The sequence below is a fragment of the Coregonus clupeaformis genome, chromosome 7 (genome assembly GCF_020615455.1).
Source record: "Coregonus clupeaformis isolate EN_2021a chromosome 7, ASM2061545v1, whole genome shotgun sequence".
Lineage (NCBI taxonomy): Eukaryota > Metazoa > Chordata > Actinopteri > Salmoniformes > Salmonidae > Coregonus > Coregonus clupeaformis.
The window spans coordinates 34,736,450-34,758,335 of NC_059198.1; the positions used below are offsets into that span (position 1 = coordinate 34,736,450).

The following is a 21,886-nucleotide window of genomic DNA, read 5'->3' on the forward strand; positions in this document are numbered from 1 at the left end:
AAATCCTGCAGCGCACGCAAGGTCCCCCTGCTCAAGCCAGCGCATGTCCAGGCCCGTCTGAAGTTTGGCAATGACCATCTGGATGATCCAGAGGAGGAATGGGAGAAGGTCATGTGGTCTGATGAGACAAAAATTTAGCTTTTTGATCTAAACTCCACTCGCCGTGTTTGGAGGAAGAAGAAGGATGAGTACAACCCCAAGAACACCATCCCAACAGTGAAGCATGGAGGTGGAAACATAATTATTTGGGGATGCTTTTCTGCAAAGGGGACAGGACGACGGCACCGTATTGAGGGGAGGATGGATGGGGCCATGTATCGCGAGATCTTGGCCAACAACCTCCTTCCCTCAGTAAGAGCATTGAAGATGTGTCGTGGCTGGGTCTTTCAGCATGACAACGACCCGAAACACACAGCCAGGGCAACTAAGGAGTGGCTCCCTAAGAAGCATCTCAAGGTCCTGGAGTGGCCTAGCCAGTCTCCAGACCTGAACCCAATAGAAAATCTTTGGAGGGAGCTGAAAGTCCATGTTGCCCAGCGACAGCCCCGAAACCTGAAGGATCTGGAGAAGGTCTGTATGGAGGAGTGGGCCAAAATCCCTGCTGCAGTGTGTGCAAACCTGGTCAAGACCTACAGGAAACGTATGATCTCTGTAATTGCAAACAAAGGTTTCTGTACCAAAATTAAGTTCTGCTTTTCTGATGTATCAAATACTTATGTCATGCAATAAAATGCAAATTAATTACTTAAAATTCATACAATGTGATTTTCTGGATTTTTGTTTTAGATTCCGTCTCTCAAAGTTGAAGTGTACCTATGATAAAAATTACAGACCTCTACATGCTTTGTAAGTAGGGAAACCTGCAAAATCGGCAGTGTATCAAATACTTGTTCTCCCCACTGTATGTATGTATGTATTGCATACGACAAATACATGTTGATTTGATTTACATCATTTTGATAGAAATCTGTCTTTACCAACGTCTCTGTATCCTTGTTTGCAAACATAGCAAAACATTCAATCAACTGAACGTGCTCCTAAACTAAGTTCAGAACGACTAAATTATAATTGAACCAATCATGACATTACACTGGATAGGATAGAATAGTATAATTTAATATCCCATATGGAAATTGTCTTTGCAACAAAGGACAGGCATACTTGGCGTACAGATAACATACAACACAAGACATAATGACCAAACGGACATACATAACTACACTGTTAATGTCTTATAATTCCTCAGAGCACTGAAATCATCACAACTCATGAACCTTGCTTGCTGTGTGTCATTTTACCTATTTAATTTCATTTTCACCAAATCATTGTAATCATTATTGTTGACAGAGAAAAAAACATTGAAAAAGAAAACACTAACATACAGAAACAGAAAATAACAACAAAACGAAAACAGACAGTATGATTAGCCAATAAGATGCTTCTATTGTCACAGTTCTACTCTGGGCACAGTCTCTGCCTGTAGGGTGAGGTATCTTGGGTAAGTGGGTGGGAGTTGGTCCAGCAACCTTACATTTCATCCAATCCACTGATGTGGATTTTGGAGTGATACTTCCCTGGTCCAATCCCCCTCTCTTTAGCACCCAGTAGGAGGTGTCCTTGAAAAAATAAGCATCTCCTGAGGGGCATAGGGAAGAGAGTGATTATAGTATGGTTTGTGTAGTTGAAGGAGAGATGTGGTCAACTAAACACATTGGGAGATTCTCAATTGGTTTTGCTTGACACTTCGCTTCCTCTCCTCCGTCCTCTCCTCGCCTCCTTTTGAAAAAGGTCAAAGGTAATCGAAGAGCGGAGGTGAGGAGAGGAAACATTGAAAGAAATGCGCTTGTATGAAATTAGACTCTCCTTCTCCACTCGCACGTCATCAGGCAAATTCACAGGAGTGGAATCCCAAAATAAATGTGTAAAGTGATAAAAGGTTATATACAGTTGAAGTCGGGAGTTTACATACACCTTAGCCAAATACATTTACACTCAGTTTTTTCACAATTCATGACATTTAATCCAAGTAAAAATTCCCTGACTTATGTCAGTTAGGATCACCACTTTATTTTAAGAATGTGAAATGTCAGAATAATAGTAGAGAATGATTTATTTCAGCTTTTATTTCTTTCATCACATTCCCAGTGGGTCAGAAGTTTACATACACTCAATTAGTATTTGGTAGCCTTTAAATTGTTTAATTTGGGTCAAACCACAAGCTTCCCACAATAAGTTGGGTGAATTTTGGCCCATTCCTCCTGACAGAGCTGGTGTAACTGAGTCAGGTTTATAGGCCTCCTTGCTCGCAAAATGCTTTTTCAGTTCTGCCTACACATTTTCTATAGGATTGAGGTCAGGGCTTTGTGATGGCCACTCCAGTACCTTGACTTTGTTGTCCTTAAGCCATTTTGCCACAACTTTGGAAGTATGCTTGGGGTCATTGTCCATTTGAAAGACCCATTTGCGACCAAGCTTTAACTTCCTGACTGATGTCTTGAGATGTTGCTTCAATATATCCACATAATTTTCCTTCCTCATGATGCAATGTATTTTGTGAAGTGCACCAGTCCCTCCTGCAGCAAAGCACCCCCACAGCATGATGCTGCCACCCCCGTACTTCACGGTTGGGATGGTGTTCTTCGGCTTGCAAGCCCCCCCTTTTTCCTCCAAACATAACAATGGTCATTATGACCAAACAGTTCTATTTATGTTTAATCAGATCAGAGGACATTTCTACAAAAAGTACAATCCATGTGCAGTTGCAAACCGTAGTCTGGCTTTTTTATGGCGGTTTTGGAGCAGTGGCTTCTTCCTTGCTGAGTGGCCTTTCAGGTTATCCCCCCCCCCCCAATTACAGCTGCAAGTCTCTTGGGGTATGTCGCTATAAGCTTGGCACATCTAGCAACTGGGATTTTTGCCCATTCTTCAAGGCAAAACTGCTCCAGCTCCTTCAAGTTGGATGGGTTCCGCTGGTGTACAGCAATCTTTAAGTCATACCACAGATTCTCAATTGGATTGAGGTCTGGGATTTGACTAGGCCATTCCAAGACATTTAAATGTTTTCCCTTAAACCACTCAAGTGTTGCTTTAGCAGTATGCTTAGGGTCATTGTCCTGCTGGAAGGTGGAACCTCCGTCCCAGTCTCAAATCTCTGGAAGACTGAAACAGGTTTCCCTCAAGCATTTCCCTGTATTTAGCGCCATCCATCATTCCTTCAATTCAGACCAGTTTCCCGGTCCCTGCCGATTAAAAACATCCCCACAGCATGATGCTGCCACCACCATGAAAACTTTTGCAAGGCACTGTAGATACTTTTGTCCCCGTTTCCTCCAGCATCTTCACAAGGTCCTTTGCTGTTGTTCTGGGATTGATTTGCACTCTTCACACCAAAGTACGTTCATCTCTAGGAGACAGAACGCGTCTCCTTCCTGAGCGGTATGACAGCTGTGTGGTCCCATGGTGTTTACACTTGCATACTATTGTTTGTACAGATGAACGTGGTACCTTCAGGCATTTGGAAATTGCTCCCAAGGATGAACCAGACTTGTGGAGGTCCAAAAATATTTTTCTGAGGTCTTGGCTTATTTCTTTTGATTTTCCCATGATGTCAAGCAAAGAGGCACTGAGTTTGAAGGTAGGCCTTGAAATACATCCACAGGTACACCTCCAATTGACTCAAAGTATGTCAATTAGCCTATCAGAAGCTTCTAAAGCCATGACATCATTTTCTGGAATTTTCCAAGTTCTTTAAAGGCACAGTCAACTTCTGACCCACTGGAATTGTGATAAAGTGATTTATAAGTGAAATAATCTGTCTGTAAACAATTGTTGGAAAAATTACTTGTGTCATGCACAAAGTAGATGTCCTAACCGACTTGCCAAAACTATAGTTTGTTAACAAATTTGTGGAGTGGTTGAATAACAAGTTTTAATGGCTCCAACCTAAGTGTATGTAAACTTCCGACTTGAACTGTAAGTAGCGTATAGTTTTTAAATGTGAGCATGCTTTTCTCCTTCGAGGGGGTGTGGCAGATTTTAAAACACTTCCGCGCTAGCTGCCGGGAGGAAACTCTTGTGCATCCTCTGCCAAAGTAGGTATTCGAGGAGGAGAGCATACTCCTCCTTTCGATTACTAACATATTGACACTCTCCTCGACCACTCATCGGTTTCCGTGTCACAGAGGAGAGGAGGATGGAGGGGTCGAGGAGAGGACAGACTTTTCCACAATTGATAATCTCCCAATATCACACTCTCAGTAAAGTTGCATACAATATATTTATATTCATGTGACAAATGGGGCATTCATGTGCTCGTGGGAAGTGGGAAAGTGGGAAGTTATAAGACCAACATGATTGTGTTCAAGTGCTTTTGAAGTCGGAACAATTCTTCAACCAAAAATATTTAGGTAGCTATACAAGCTAGCTAACGTTACTAATAATAAAGTTAGCTAGCTTGCTTAACATTGACAATATGGCCAAACTGGCTATATTCACATTGATAAGTTTGTAATTGTCAAATTGATTTGTTGTCATCTTTTGGTTGAAAAGGTCAAAGGTCAGTGGTGAAACATCACAACTCGGCAACTCGGGTAACAAAAAATATGCAGGTTTCCCACTTGTACAGTGCATTCGGAAAGTATTCAGGCCCCTTGACTTTTTCTACATTTTGTTACGTTACAGCCTTATTCTAAAATGTATAAAATAAAATAAATATCCCCTCATCAATCTACACACAATACCCCATAATGACAAAGCAAAAACAGATTTTTAGAAATATTACATTTACATAAGTATTCAGACCCTTTCCTTAGTACTTTGTTGAAGCACCTTTGGCAGCGATTGCAGCCTTGAGTCTTCTTGTGTATGATGCTACAAGCTTGGTGTACCTGTATTTGGGGATTTTCTCCCATTCTTCTCTGAAGATCCTCTCAAGCTCTGTCTGGTTGGATTGGGCGAGTCGCTGTACAGCTATTTTCAGGTTTCTCCAGAGATGTTCGATTGGGTTCAAGTCTGTGTGCTGGCTGGGCCACTCAAGGACATTCAGAGACTTGTCCTGAAGCCACTCCTGCATTGTCTTGGCTGTGTGCTTAGGGTTGTTGTCCTGTTGGAAGGTGAACCTTTGCCCCAGTTTGAGGTCCTGAGTACTCTGGAGCAGGTTTTCATCCTCGATCCTGACTAGTCTCCCAGTCCCTGCCGCTGAAAAACATCCCCACAGCATGACGCTGCCACCACCATGCTTTACCGTAGGGATGGTACCAGGTTTCCTCCAGACGTGACGCTTGGCATTCAGGCCAAAGAGTTCAATGTTGAGTCCTTTGGGTGCCTTTTGGCAAACTCCAAGCGAGCTGCCTTTTACTGAGGAATGGCTTCCGTCTGGCCATTCTACCGTAAAAGCCTGATTGGTGGAGTGCTGCAGAGATGGTTGTCCTTCTGGAAGGTTCTCTCATCTCCACAGAGGAACTCTGGAGCTCTGTCAGAGTGACCAACAGGTTCTTGGTCACCTCCCTGACCAAGGCCCTTCTCCCCCGATTTTTCAGTTTGGCCGGGCGGCCAGCTCTAGGAAGAGTCTTGGTGGTTCCAAACTTCTTCCATTTAAGAATGATGGAGGCCACTGTGTTCTTGCGTACCTTCAATGCTGCAGAAATTATATGGTACCCTTCTCCAGATCCGTGCCTCGACACAATCCTGTCTCGGAAATATGTAAATAAGCTATTTCTGTTTTTTATTTTTTATACATTTGCAAACATTTCTAAAAACCTGTTTTCACTTTGTCATTATGGGGTATTGTGTGTAGATTGATGAGGAAAAACATTGATTTAATCAATTTTAGAATAAGGCTGTAACTGAACAAAATGTGGAGCATGGTGCATCAGTTGGTAGAGCATGGTGCTAGCAACACCAGGATTGTGGGTTTGATTTCCGAGGACACCCATATGAAAAATGTATGTGTGATAGAATGAAATGTGCCTTAATGCCATAACGAAATAATACAGAATCATAATGTGTACAAGCAAGTGATATGCTATCATTTGTCTGAATGTTGATAATATGATCTGTGTTTTCTGTTTGAGCTGAGTTTTATTGGTTATGCCTAAGAATTCCTATAAAAGGCTCATGGAGCTTCCCAGCTCACTCATTACACTGACTTGAAGCTGAAACAACTTCTCTGTGTGATTCATTTCTATATTTCCCCCCTTTCAGGACCGAATTCGATTTAAAACGTATTTGTTCATGTCAGAATGTTACAGAAGTTAGTGTATGTTGTTTAATCGTAAGTAAATGTGTTTGAGTGATGATATAAATGTGCTCTTTGAATGTCTAGCAATTAGCCGTTAGCCGTCTTGCTCGCTAGCTTTCTAGGAGGCTACTCACCAGCTCACAAGATGTTGGCGTGGTCAGAGAGTGCCCAGTGCAGCTGTGAGTGCGAGAGAGACCACATGCAGCTCCTGTGTGTGTGTGTGTGTGTGTGTGTGTGTGTGTGTGTGTGTGTGTGTGTGTGTATGTCCGAGTGAGTTTATGTAGGGATTAGAATTGATAAATATGGTATAAAGATAGAAACGGTATGTACAGTTAATAGTGATAATAGGATAGTTAATAGTGATAATAGGATAGTTAATAGTGATAATAGGATAGTTAATAGTGATAATAGGATAGTTAATAGTGATAATAGGATAGTTAATAGTGATAATAGGATAGTTAATAGTGATAATTCATTAAGGCATTTAAAAAGGTTAAAAGGGATGTCATTGCATTCCATAGTGTCAATTTAAAAGCGATGTTTCTCAGACCATGAGACATCCCAAAAATTGTTCTTCTCACTGAAAACGTCTGTAGTGTCCGAACGGTATGAACTACAAACTATTATGACTCTCACGAACACGATGGTGATCTCTATTTTGCTCTATGACCCCCACAACTGTCAGGGGACTCGTCTGAAGTAGGTACCGTCGATGTGCCAACTTCTGTTTGTAGCGTCCATACATTTGGGCTACAAACTAATGACTGTCGTCTGTTTTGCCATTTATGAATGTGTTATTCAATGCGTTTCTATGGGCTATAGTAGTAAAGGCCAAATACGATATTTTATCAAATATTTGTATAAATCAAATACAGTGGGGAGAACAAGTATTTGATACACTGCCGATTTTGCAGGTTTTCCTACATACAAAGCATGTAGAGGTCTGTAATTTTTATCATAGGTACACTTCAACTGTGAGAGACGGAATCTAAAACAAAAATCCTGAAAATCACATTGTATGATTTTTAAGTAATTAATTTGTATTTTATTGCATGACATAAGTATTTGATCACCTACCAACCAGTAAGAATTCCGGCTCTCACAGACCTGTTAGTTTTTCTTTAAGAAGCCCTCCTGTTCTCCACTCATTACCTGTATTAACTGCACCTGTTTGAACTCGTTACCTGTATAAAAGACACCTGTCCACACACTCAATCAAACAGACTCCAACCTCTCCACAATGGCCAAGACCAGAGAGCTGTGTAAGGACATCAGGGATAAAATTGTAGACCTGCACAAGGCTGGGATGGGCTACAGGACAATAGGCAAGCAGCTTGGTGAGAAGGCAACAACTGTTGGCACAATTATTAGAAAATGGAAGAAGTTCAAGATGACGGTCAATCACCCTCAGTCTGGGGCTCCATGCAAGATCTCACCTCGTGGGGCATCAATGATCATGAGGAAGGTGAGGGATCAGCCCAGAACTACACGGCAGGACCTGGTCAATGACCTGAAGAGAGCTGGGACCACAGTCTCAAAGAAAACCATTAGTAACACACTACGCCGTCATGGATTAAAATCCTGCAGCGCATGCAAGGTCCCCCTGCTCAAGCCAGCGCATGTCCAGGCCCGTCTGAAGTTTGCCAATGACCATCTGGATGATCCAGAGGAGGAATGGGAGAAGGTCATGTGGTCTGATGAGACAAAAATAGAGCTTTTTGGTCTAAACTCCACTCGCCGTGTTTGGAAGAAGAAGAAGGATGAGTACAACCCCAAGAACACAACACCAGCATGGAGGTGGAAACATCATTCCTTGGGGATGCTTTTCTGCAAAGGAGACAGGACGACTGCACCGTATTGAGGGGAGGATGGCCAACAACCTCCTTCCCTCATTAAGAGCATTGAAGATGGGTCGTGGCTGGGTCTTCCAGCATGACAACGAACCGAAACACACAGCTAGGGCAACTAAGGAGTGGCTCCGTAAGAAGCATCTCAAGGTCCTGAGTGGCCTAGCCAGTCTCCAGACCTGAACCCAATAGAAAATCTTTGGAGGGAGCTGAAAGTCCGTATTGCCCAGCGACAGCCCCGAAACCTGAAGGATCTGGAGAAGGTCTGTATGGAGGAGTGGGCCAAAATCCCTGCTGCAGTGTGTGCAAACCTGGTCAAGACCTACAGGAAACGTATGATCTCTGTAATTGCAAACAAAGGTTTCTGTTCGAAATATTAAGTTCTGCTTTTCTGATGTATCAAATACTTATGTCATGCAATAAAATGCAAATTAATTACTTAAAATCATACAATGTGATTTTCTGGATTTTTGTTTTAGATTCCGTCTCTCGCAGTTGAAGTGTACCTATGATAAAAATTACAGACCTCTACATGCTTTGTAAGTAGGAAAACCTGCAAAATCGGCAGTGTATCAAATACTTGTTCTCCCCACTGTAGCTAAATGATCCATAGTATGATCATCTTAAAACAATTCCATATGTCACCTTAGAACTGAACTCATCATGAGTGGCTCATGGGTCTGCGTACCCACATCCATACCCACAGTAAATCCATACCCACAGAGCCGGCCCTAGCCTTTTGGGGGCCCTAAGCAACATTTTGTTGTGAGCAAAACATTTTAGCGGCCCCCTTCTTGACAGCGAAGAGAAACATTTATAGTTTTAGAGTTAATTCCCTGCAATTCTACACATTTTGCCATGGGGCGGAGAGAAAATGTTGCAGTTTTAAGTACATTTGCTGCAATTCTACACATTTTGCTATGGGGCAGAGAGAAGATTTTGCAATTTTATAACTCATTTCATGCAATTCTACTCATTTTGCCAAGGGGCGGAGAGAAGAATTTGCAGTTTTACAGCTAATTTCCTGCAGTTTTACAGCTAATTTTGCCATAGGTCGGTAATTCGACCATGCTTACTACCAGTTTAGATAGCTGGCCGCTAGACTAACTTACCAATCAAAAAATGTTTAGCAGACATGGGCTAATTGAGTGACTGTCAGTGACTGACATAATAGAAAAACTGCTGATGCACAACCACATTTTGAAATTGCACCTTGTGTATTCTATTGTTCTAACTCTCAACAGTAAGTTGACACCCCGACTGAGTTCCTATTTTTTTTTAATTATCCGCGGGTCTACAAAATGGGGGGCTGTCAGTTGCCCATCCCTGGGTAAAATGGTTGGATTGGGTAAAGGCTAATCTGATCCTGGATCTGTAATTAGGGGCAACCACTAACTCGAGCACCTCTCTTACCGTCTCCCCAGCTGATGATGTCATCGGGGTCAGAGGGCACCCCTGTCCAGAGGGAGGCCCTTTTGGGGTACCCCCCCTCCAGTTTCCTGACCCGCCCCCCTTCGTCAAATCTCCAGAACTCCCCTCCGCTGAACACGTATGTTTTCCCGTTGTGTGCCCACACGAACACCGCCTCCACCCTCTCCAGTGCCCGACCGTCCATGGTACGCACGCCCCATTCCTCCAGGGAGCGTGGGTACCCAGGCAGAGAGGCCCTGTCTTTGAACACCCAGTACTGGGCTCCTGCACAGAGAGTAGAGAGGACAGAGGACAACCAGAGAGAGATGAATCAAATTGAAATATATCATTTATCAGACATAAACAGATAGTAGACGCTCATTTGGGCATTCATATACTACTCATACAAGCACATAACAGTAAACAATATACAATTCAGAATATTATATATTTACGGTATAACATATAATATTATGCAGTATTATATATTTTGGAATATTTTTTGCCTCTCTCACCGATGAAGAAGACGATGTGTCCGTCGCTCCTCTCATAGACTGTGTCGATCCGGTCCAGCCATAGGGGGAGCCCAACCCAGAAGTTGTGGATCAGTGCTGGGATGAAAGACACCAGAGAACCCCACTGCCGAGCACGCCAGAAGAAAGCACCTGAGAGAGGGAGGGAGAGAGAAAATAAAGGGAGAGGCACAGGTTGGGGGGAGAGAGAATGGGAAAGTGTGTGTTTTGGGTGTACAATATTACATTTACATTTTACATTTTACATTTTAGTCATTTAGCAGACGCTCTTATCCAGAGCGACTTACAGGAGCAATTAGGGTTAAGTGCCTTGCTCAAGGGCACATTTACGTCATTTAGCAGACGCTCTAGTCCAGAGCGACTCACAAATTGATGCATTCACCCTATAGCCAGTGGGATAACCACTTTACAAATTTTTTTTTTGTGGGGGGGGGGGTAGAAGGATTACTTTATCCTATCCCAGGTATTCCTTAAAGAGGTGGGGTTTCAAATGTCTCCGGAAGGTGGTGAGTGACTCCGCTGTCCTGGCGTCGTGAGGGAGCTTGTTCCACCATTGGGGTGCCAGAGCAGCGAACAGTTTTGACTGGGCTGAGCGGGAGCTATGCTTCCGCAGAGGAAGGGGAGCCAGCAGGCCAGAGGTGGATGAACGCAATGCCCTCGTTTGGGTGTAGGGACTGATCAGAGCCCGAAGGTACAGAGGTGCCGTTCCCCTCGCTGCTCCAAAGGCAAGCACCATGGTCTTGTAACGGATGCGAGCTTCAACTGGAAGCCAGTGGAGTGTGCGGAGGAGGGGGGTGACGTGAGAGAACTTGGGAAGGTTGAACACCAGACGGGCTGCGGCATTCTGGATGAACATGGCACTATGCATACGTATTTGTGTACAATGTACGGGTTACAGTTTACTTTTAATAAGTACACTTCGGATAAGTGTTAAAGGAAAGGTTACACGATACACAGTATATTTCACAAATCTAACAACGTAAATGGATTGTATTCCATCTAAACGTCTTTATGCAAAAAAAATGATATACACTTCTATTTTCGCAATTTGATTGACATTTATCAAAAACTCCTATACCATTGGGCTTTGACGTCAAGAAAGGAACAGACGGCTGGTGGCTTCGGTGATGGAGGCGAATTGGGTAAGTAGGTACTAAAGTGCCCAAAGAGTTTTGTCATGTTATGTTGCTAGTAGATGATCAAAAAAACAAAGATAGTGTGGGGATCTAGATGTGATGACTAGCTTAGAAGGAATGCATTAATGATTAAACATAATGGGTTTGTACTGTACTGATATAAATTGTTTCACATAACAAGCTGTGATTCATGTGAGGAACGTTAGGGGGTAGGATGAGATAAGACTTGTATTTCTCACAGATACGAACACTGCCTCTTTGTGATCTGTGAACCGTCCAAGGACGTAGGTACAGGGGAACAGTGTCTATGGGTGCTGACTCTACAGGTTGTGATGATAACAACTTATGCCTGGCAACAGTGTGCAACGATAAAGCGCCAAGGGTCTGGGACCAGCCTGTGTGCCAACGGAGAGGCTGAGTAAGTCTAAACCACGCTCAGTCTCTACCCTGATAGGCTCAGCAGGGAGCGGGAACTATCTCTGTCAGAGTATTTGAAGAAGAACTCAGAACAATGGATCAGTTCTCTGAGTGCCCTGCGTGGTATTTCAGTGGACCCGTATATACGAACATCATATTTACTATTGAAGTGGTTTGCATTAATTAAAATACTAGTCTATTTTAGAAGACGTGTATTGACCTCTTTTGTTCCTAATACCAGATTTGAAATGACGCAACTAAACAATAGCCAGCTATCTAAGTGCACCGGGCCATTCAAAATGAACTGGCCCACTCGGATCTAGCATGGTGTTTGGGGATGGAATAAGCTAGCTAGCTAACAAGCAAGCTACAACAACTCCATCAACACTGCACGTTTTGCAGAAATAAATGGTCAAATATTAATGTCATTGTTTGGATTAATGTCATTGTTTATTTCAAGGTATGTCTTTATTTTTGCTGAACTGTCTGATCTTTATTGGCCGATTTAAGTTGCAGGATATCATGGTAGCCAATGTGTGTGTTAGCCATTATACCTGGATTTACTGTTACTGCTGCTAGTAACGTTAGTAATGTTAGTACTCAGGTTAGCATGTGGAGAGCTATAGCTACCATCGGCCAACAACAGTTTTAGCCAGTTTGGTTATAGACGTTCAATGTCTACTATGATGATAAAGGTTTATCTTGATTTTGTGTAACAGTATGAGAAATGCTGATGTGCTGAGCTGCTAATAAGAGATGTGTTTCAAGGCTGCTAGGGGTTAGCTAGTAGGGGTAAACCAGCAGTGGTGTAAAATGCGCTATGCTAAAAGCCTGCCTGCTGTATAAGTGTTTTTTTTTTTTTTTAGCTGATACAGAATAAAGAAATCACAGGATATGGTCAGATGATAAGTGCCAAAATATAAAATAAAATAAACAATGATGTGGGTCTTTCCTGTCTTATGTGGACAGTGACTTCACTCCTGCTGTGTATTCACACGTGTGTTCTTCTCTTGACGTCACTTTTCTGAACGACATCACCTTGGTTAAATTCAGATAAAAATAAAAATGTTGCCCAAAATACAATTCTAAAGTGATATGTCGTATTGGGACTTTTAGTTGGAAGGATGAAACCAATCAGAATGTTTAACAGCAACCTAATTCTGCAATCTTCCCTTTAAAGAGAGACACCAGTACTTTGTATACTTTTTAGCCAGTAGTTCTGAAAGTAGCGCTCACGAGCCAAAAGTGGTCCCCGAAAATTGTATACTACAGTGAGATCCAAAAGTATTTGGACAGTGACACATTTTGTGTTGTTTTGGCTCTGTACTTCAGCACTTTGGATACAAATGAATGGTAAATAATGTCATTTTGGAGTCACTTTTATTGTAAATAAGAATATATAATCATGAATGATGAGTGAATAATGATGAGTGAGAAAGTTACAGAGGCATAAGCGTCATACCCCCCCAAATGTTAACCTCCCCTGTTATTGGTAATGGTGAGAGGTCAGCAGGTCTTGGGGATATGATCTTTGTACCTCTGTAACTTTCTCACTCACCATTATTCACAATTCATTCAGGATTATCCATAATCATGGTAATGTAGAAGTGTTTAGAAACATATTCTACTGTTATTTACAATAAAAGTGACTCCGAAATGACACAATACATTATTTACCCTTTATTTGTATCGAAAGTGCTGAAGTGCAGAGCAAAACAACACAAAATGTGTCACTGTCCAAATACTTTTGGATCTCACTGTAGTATGCAATTTTCGGGGACCACTTTTGGCTCGTGAGAAAATGGCGCCACACAGACACTAACATTCCCAAGCCCATACATGTTTCTGGGGTTTACATGAAAAATGGTTGTTCTTCTTACCCTTGAAGAAGAAGACTTCTCCTCTGATGTTGGCAATGGCATCATATTTCCCCTCACAGCGATCTGGCAGAGCAGGGTCTGGGCTGTGTTTTGTAAGTGGCGGTAGAGAGAGGGTACTGTATCTTTATGATATTTTCATGATATTGTGATATAGTATCTTAACTGTAACAATAGTAGTAGTGCAGTATTTGCCCAGTTATACACTCACTGTGGTGTTAGTCTTGGGGATGGAGGACTGGGCAGTAAAGGTAGCTTGGGAGTGGTGGGGGCCGGAGTGGGATGCGTTGCAGACTTTCTTCTCTTTCCTATGAAATACCATTTCAGTGTTTTTTGAGCATTTGTGTTCCTGTGTCTGTTTGTGTTGTGCATGCGTGCGTATGTACTGCATATGGGTCTTTATGACAATTCCCTTTGTTGAGGACCCAAATAAAGACTTCAAATGTGTGTGTGTGCACTGTGTGTGAGTGTGATGGTGTGTACCATAAATAGCCTGTATTCCCAGCCTGTCATCGGTAGGTAGTGTATAGCTCTGGATGTCCCCCACAGTCCCCTGGTAGTATGGCCTCATGATGGAGGGATTGGAAGAGGAATGTGAGAGGCCCAGGGCGTGGCCAAACTCATGCACCGCCACCGTGAAGAGATCAGTGGTGCCAATGTCATCTGAGAGAGAGATGGAGAGGAGAGAAAAAGAGACACAATAGATCTCAAATCAAATTGTATTTATCCCATGCTTGGTAAACAATAGGTGTAGACTAACAGTGAAATGCTTACTCACGGGCCCAACAATGCAAAGAGAAAAAAATTGAAATAATAGAAAAATAATAACACAAGGAATAAATACACAATGAGTAACGATAACTTTGCTATATACAGTTGAAGTCGGAAGTTTACATACACCTTAGCCAAATACATTTAAACTCAGTTTTTCACAATTCCTGACATTTAATCCTAGTAAAAATTCCCTGTCTTAGGTCAGTTAGGATCACCACTTTATTTTAAGAATATGAAATGTCAGAATAATCGTAGAGAATGATTTATTTCAGCTTTTATTTCTTTCATCACATTCCCAGTGGGTCAGAAGTTTACATACACTCAAGTAGTATTTGGTAGCATTGCCTTTAAATTGTTTAACTTGGGTCAAACGTTTCGGGGAGCCTTCCACAAGCTTCCCACAATAAGTTGGGTGAATTTTTATCCCATTCCTCCTGACAGAGCTGGTGTAACTGAGTCAGGTTTGTTGGCCTCCTTGCTCGCACACGCTTTTTCAGTACTGCCCACACATTTTCTATAGGATTGAGGTCAGGGCTTTGTGATGGCCACTCCAATACCTTGACTTTGTTGTCCTTAAGCCATTTTGCCACAACTTTGGAAGTATGCTTGGGGTCATTGTCCATTTGGAAGACCCATTTGCGACCAAGCTTTAACTTCCTGACTGACGTCTTGAGGTGTTGCTTCAATATATCCACATAATTTCCCTTCCTCATGATGCCATCTATTTTGTGAAGTGCACCAGTCCCTCCTGCAGTAAAGCACCCCCACAGCATGATGCTGCCACCACCGTGCTTCACGTTTGGGATGGTGTTCTTCGGCTTGCAAGCTGCCCCCCTTTTCCTCCAAACATAACGATGGTCATTATGGCCAAACAGTTATATTTTTTGTTTCATCAGACCAGAGGACATTTCTCCAAAAAGCATGATCTTTGTCCCCATGTGCAGTTGCAAACCATAGTCTGGCTTTTTTATGGCGGTTTTGGAGCACTGGCTTCTTCCTTGCTGAGCGGCCTTTCAGGTTATGTCGTAATAGGACTCGTTTTACTGTGGATATTGATACTTTTGTACCTGTTTCCTCCAGCATCTTCACAAGGTCCTTTGCTGTTGTTCTGGGATTGATTTGCACTTTTCGCAACAAAGTACGTTCATCTTTGATTTTCCCATGATGTCAAGCAAAGAGGCACTGAGTTTGAAGGTAGGCCTTGAAATACATCCACAGGTACACCTCCAATTGACTCAAATGAAGTCAATTAGCCTATCAGAAGCTTCAAAAGCCATGACATCATTTTCTGGAATTTTCCAAGCTGTTTAAAGGCACAGTCAACTTAGTGTATGTCCTTACCGACTTGCCAAAACTATAGTTTGTTAACAAGAAATGTGTGGAGTGGTTTAAAAATGAGTTTTAATGACTCCAACCTAAGTGTATGCAAACTTCCGACTTCAGCTCTACATGGGGTACCAGTACCGAGTCGATGTGCAGGGGTACAAGGTAATTGAGGTAGACATGTACATATACTGTAGGTATAGGCAATTTGGCGATAGAGGGAGAGAATGACAGAAATGGAGGGAGGGAAAAAAAGGGAGAGACAAGGTTAGGAAAGAGAGGGAGAGAGTAAGAGATGGGGGGAGGAAATGAGATAGATGGATAGAGAGGGAAAGAGAAAGAGAAAGCAATTCAAATCTCATTATGTTATTCACAGAAGTACACACTGTGTATGTGTGTTAAGCCGTAAGCCTCTCCCTCACCTCCATACCCGTAACTCCAGCTCTCCCCATTGTCAAAGTGGGTGTCCCCCGCCATGTCCGCCGTCCCAGGGAAGAAGGCGTGAGCCAGGGTGCCCCCTCTGCCATCGAAGGGGTACCCGTCCTCGTGGTAGGAGCTGAGGAAGGACACCCTGAAGTCCCCCTCTTGGTCGGGGTGGTCCCGGGAGGGGCGAAGAAGGTGGAAGTTGAGGGGGGTGGGGTTGCTCCACACACGGAGGGCGTAGGTGAGGATGAGGTCCACCAGTTCGGGGCGAAGGGAGGGGGACAGGGAGGGGGAGGGGTAGCTGTGCACACTGGAGTGGGGGAGAATGAGGCAGGGCATGAGAGGAGATTAGGGTTGCAAAGAAGGGTATATTACTGGAAACTTTCAAAGTTTACCAGTAAACTACCAGAATCATGGTATCTTTCAAGGATTTTATGTCTATCACAAGACATCTAGTGGCCCTTTTGGGTACTTCAGATTTGTACAGTTGTCTGTAACTATCTCTGGCCCTCTGTGTGACCTTAGCATATGTAAAATGCATAAAATAATTAAATAAAATGATTAAAAAAATTAAAAATAGAATGACAAAGCTGTAAAACATTATCCTGAATATAAACCATCACCTTAATGAATAATATGAGGGTTTTAGCATGAAATATCCTTTATTCATTTTTTTTACATTGTCACTATGTATTTGTTGTCAATGTTTTGGCATCAAACTGACGGCAGTTGTGAAATACATCAATAGTTGGAAGAGTTGCAGAGTTAATTGAAAATAATACCATTGTTGATTAGATGCTTTTTTCATTAATTAGGCTATTTTCTCTTTAACCGTATGGTATATCTACTAAAGATAGGGAAACAGTATGGAAACGGATACAAAAAAAATGAATACTGTACACTACCAGTCAAAAGTTTTAGAACACCTACTCAATCAAGGGTTTTTCTTTATTTTTACTATTTTCTACATTGTAGAATAATAGTGAAGACATCAAAACTATGAAAGAACACATATGGAATCATGTAGTAACCAAAAAAGTGTTAAACAAATCAGAATATATTTTATATTTGAGATTCTTCAAAAAGCCACCCTTTGCTTTGATGACAGCTTTGCGCATACATAAGCAGCGCGTGAGTTTCAAGTTTGGGGAAGATAATTTTCACCATAAAAATGCACCTTTATAATAAAAGCATGACATGCATAATTGCATTTGCGGTCACTTTTTATAATGGTGTTTTCCTCTAATGGAACATTTGCGCTTATAGCTTACTACCATGTGTGCATTGCTGCGCTTATAATGTGAAGAAATAGCCTAATAGTTTATCAACATTTTAAGCTAAACATTCTGATCTGTTGCGTCAGCTACATTGTGTAAAAATTGTTTTTTAATGATAGTGGTTTTATTAATTTGGGATATATCGCATCCCACAACTGTCCTAGACTATGTTTGGAATATTTATTTCTTGCACAGAACAGAATAGGTCGATCTTTGTACTATGGGGGATAGTAGATTGACATGGGCTAGTGCTTTTGCTGTTTGTTAGGCCTACTCATCTGGTTGGCTGATGAAAAGTACTTGATAACAGGTCTTCCAATATCTTCAATATGCACCTTGGAATTCAAATCAAATTTTATTTGCCACATGCACCTAATATTACAGGTGTAGACCTTACAGTGCAATGCTTACTTACAAGCCCTTAACCAACAATGCAGTTTAAAGAAAAAAATAAGGTAAAAATATATAAGTAAAGAAATATATATAATAATAATTAAAGAGCAGCAGTAAAATAAAATAACAGTAGTCATTTATGCAGGTTATCTTAGTGTTCTTGGGCACAGAGACTATGGTGGTCTGCTTGACACATGTTGGTATTACAGACTCAGTCAGGGACATGTTGAAAATGTCAGTGAAGACACTTGCCAGTTGGTCAGCACATGCTCGGAATACAGGTCCTGATAATCCGTCTGGCCCTGCGGTCTTGTGAATGTTGCCCTGCTTAAAAGTCTTACTCACATCGGCTATGGAGAGCGTGATCACATATTCAACCGGAACAGCTGATGCTCTCATGCATGCTTCAGTGTTGCTTGTCTCGAAGCAAGCATAGAAGTGATTTAGCTCGTCTGGTAGGCTCGTGTCACTGGGCAGCCTGCGGCTGTGCTTCCCTTTGTAGTCTGTAATGTAGTTTGCAAGCCCTGTCGGAGCCGGTGTAGTACGATTCAATCTTAGTCCTGTATTGACTCTTTGCCTGTTTGATGGTTCGTCGGAGGGCATAGCAGGATTTCTTATAAGCGTCCGGGTTAGAGTCCCGCTCCTTGAAAGCGGCAGCTCTACCCTTTAGCTCAGTGCGGATGTTGCCTGTAATCCATGGCTTCTGGTTGGGGTATGTACGTGCGGTCACTGTGGGGACGACGTCATCGATGCACTTATTGATGAAGCCAGTGACTGATGTGGTGTACTCCTCAATGCCATCGGAAGAATCCCGGAACATATTCCAGTCTGTGCTAGCAAAACCGTCCTGTAGCTTAGCATCTGCGTCATCTGACCACTTCCTTATTAACCAAGTTACTTGTGCTTTCTGCTTTAGTTTTTGCTCATAAGCAGGAATCAGGAGGACAGAATTATGGTCAGATTTGCCAAATGGAGGGCAAGGGACAACTTTGTATGCGTCTCTGTGTGTGGAGTAAAGGTGGTCTAGAGTTTTTTTGTCCTCTGGTTGCACATTTAACATGCTGATAGAAATTAGGCAGAACGGATTTAAGTTTCCCTGCATTAAAGTCCCCGGCCACTAGGAGCGCTGCCTCTGGATGAGCGTTTTCCTGTTTGCTTATGGCCTTATACAGCTCATTGAGTGCAATTTTAGTGCCAGCATCGGTTTGTGGTGGTAAATAGACAGCTATGAAAAATATAGAAGAAAACTCTCTTGGTAAATAGTGTGGTCTACAGCTTATCATGAGATCCTCTACCTCAGGCGAGAAAAACCTCGAGACTTCCTTAGTATTAGATTTTATGCATCCGCTGTTGTTTACAAATATACACAGACCGCCACCCCTTGTCTTACCGGAGTCAGCCGTTCTATCCTGCCGATGTAGCGTATATCCCACCAGCTGTATGTTATCCATGTCGTCGTTCAGCCACGACTTGGTGAAACAGAAGATATCCTTGATCTTAGGTCGTCCATTTTGTTTTCCAATGATTGTAGGTTGGCTAATAGGATTGATAGAAGAGGCAGATTACTCGCTCGCCGTCGGATCCTTACAAGGCACCCCGACCTACGTCCACGATATCTCTGTCTCTTTCTCATGCGAATGACAGGGATTTGGGCCTTGTCGGGTGTCTGTAGAATATCCTTTGCTTCTGACTCGTTGAAGAAAAAACCTTCGTCCAATACGAGGTGAGATATCGCTGTCCTGACATCCAGAACCTCTTTTTGGTTATAAGAGACGGTGGCAGAAACATTATGTACAGAATAAATTCCAAAAAACGCGAAAAAACACACAGTTAGAGGGCCGTAAAACGGCAACCATCTCCTCCGGCGCCATCTTGATGGATAAGGACATGCGCAGACATGCACTTTCATTTTTTTAGGGTGCATTACGGCCACACAAAGGGGATGCCGCCGTGAAATTCTAGGCATTATCAAGTGCTTGTCAAATTGTGAATAAGTGACTGATGTTGTGTGTGCCTGCGCAAAAAACTAAGCAGAGCTCATGCCTTTCAAGCGACATTTTTCAAATCATCATTAGAGTCGCATCATGCAGCCTTACAATGTATTAAAAATCAAAACATACAGTGCCCTCTACTAATATTGGCACCCTTGGTAAATATGAGCAAAACGGGCTGTGAATTTAAAGAAAAAATTGTTTATCCTCTTGGTCTATTCACAGAAATCTAACCTTTAATTAAAGTAAAATAATTGAAAGAAAAAAATTATTCTTATCATAAAACAAATATTTTTTCTCAAATATATGTTTGCCACAATTATTGGCACCCCTTCATTCAATACTTTGTGCAACCTCCCTTTGCCAAAATAACAGCTCAGAGTCTTCTCCTATAATGCGTAATGAGTTTGGAGAACACATGGCAAGGGATCTGAGACCATTCCTCCATACAGAATCTCTCCAGATCCTTCAGATTCCGAGGTCCATGCTTGTGGACTCTCCTCTTCAGCTCATCCCACAGGTTTTCTATGGGGTTTAGGTCAGGGGACTGGGATGGCCATGGCAAAACCTTGATTCTGTGGTCAGTTTACCATTTTTGTGTTGATTTTGAGGTATGCTTTGGATCATTGTCCTGCTGGAAGATCCAACCACGGCCCAGTTTAAGCTTCCTAGCAGAGGCAGTCAGGTTTTGATGTAATATCTGCTGGTACTTGATGGAGTCCATGATACCATGTATCCTAACAAGTTGTCCAGGGCCTTTGGAAGACAAAACAGCCCCACAACATCAAAGATCCACCACCATACTTCAGTGGGGATGAGGTACATTTCTGCATGGCTATCTTTCTGTCTATGCCAAACCCACCTCTGGTGTTTGTTTCCAAAAAGCTATATTTTGGTCTCATCTGACTATAGAACCAAGTCCCATTGAAAGTTCCAGTAACATTTGGCAAACTGTAGGCGCTTGAGTTTGTTGTTTGATGAAGGCTTTTTTATGGCAACCCTCCCAAACAACTTGTGGTTATGTCTGATCGTAGTTTTGGAGACTTTCTGACCCCAAGACCCAGCTAACGTCTGCAATTCTCCAGCTGGGATCCTTGGAGATTTTTTGGCTACTCGAACCATCCTCCTCACTGTGCGTGGGGTCAATATAGACACACGTCCTCTTCCAGGCCGATTGTTAACATCTCCAGTTGCTTAAACTTCTTAATTATTGCCCTGATAGTGGAAATGGGCATTTTCAACTGTTGAGCTATTTTTTTTATAGACATTTCCTGATTTGTGCAGCTCAACAACCTTTTGTTGCACATCATTACTGTATTCTTGGGTCTTTCCCATAATGATGGATGACTATGAGAACTTGGCCTGTGTGTCACCTCATATTTATACCCCAGTGAAACAGGAAGTCATGGCTTACCACTTAAGTGTACCTAATCACTCAGGTGAACTTAAAAACATAAAATATGAATGGGAATAAACTTCAGTTAGATTTTACTGAAAATAATTTGTAGGGGTGCCAATAATTGTGGCACACATGTTTCGGAGTAAATTTCACATTTATTTTTTTCAATCATTTTACTTCAATTAAAGGTTAGATTTTTGTGAATATTTTGAATGAAAGACCAAGAGGATAAACAGCAAATAAAAACATTTCACAGCCTGTTTTGCTCAGATTTACCAAGGGTGCCAATATCAGCGGAGGGCACTGTATAGCCCAATGTTTGTAGAACAACTAAAGTTACATTAATAACTCTAAATTAAGCATATAGGAATACCTATTTCTTTGTTAACCGCTCAACACAGAATAGCCGAATGTGCGCACTCCCTCAAATCGTTTGGAGAAAATATCCTTTATATTTTATTCAGCTTTGTTCAATTGTATTCTTCATACTATAAATTAATGCCACGGAATTCTAAGCAAATGTTGTCTGCTAAATGAACTAGTGTAGCCCACAGACATTTGGCATAGCCAGATCAGGACCTAACATAAGGACAACTCAGAGTAGACTACATTTTCTTCATTTCATGCTTCTTTAGACCTGTCTAAAATAAATAATGGATTTATTGTGAAGGTGTAGGCTATATTACAAGGATTTATTAGAGTTTTTAAAATGTAGATGTTCCAAAGGTCAGCATCAGTGGCTTGTAGGCTATGCGTAGAAGCCAGGAGATGCTAAATGTGTTTACGTTAATTAACGGTCAATTACCTTGAGGCCGACAGTTATTTGCTTGACAATCACCGGCTGACAA

The 21,886-nt window shown here is 42.0% G+C and overlaps 1 protein-coding gene across 2 annotated transcripts in view; it reads right to left on the reverse strand.

The window, feature by feature from the left end:
• Positions 1-1,127: 1,127 nt before the first annotated feature.
• The window catches only part of LOC123491217 (matrix metalloproteinase-25-like), a 36,747-nt gene continuing 15,988 nt past the window's right edge, over positions 1,128-21,886 (reverse strand). Inside the window, exons 4-10 of one of the 2 annotated variants that reach the window (XM_045221339.1) lie at positions 15,978-16,288; positions 13,942-14,121; positions 13,670-13,766; positions 13,462-13,544; positions 10,011-10,160; positions 9,499-9,780; positions 1,128-1,636 (exon numbers count right to left, since the gene is read on the reverse strand). In XM_045221339.1, the coding sequence (XP_045077274.1) occupies positions 1,374-1,636; positions 9,499-9,780; positions 10,011-10,160; positions 13,462-13,544; positions 13,670-13,766; positions 13,942-14,121; positions 15,978-16,288 (1,366 nt within the window). In that variant the 3' untranslated portion in view covers positions 1,128-1,373. The remainder of the gene's footprint in view (positions 1,637-9,498; positions 9,781-10,010; positions 10,161-13,461; positions 13,545-13,669; positions 13,767-13,941; positions 14,122-15,977; positions 16,289-21,886) is intronic. The other variant, XM_045221340.1, reaches the window with a different exon arrangement.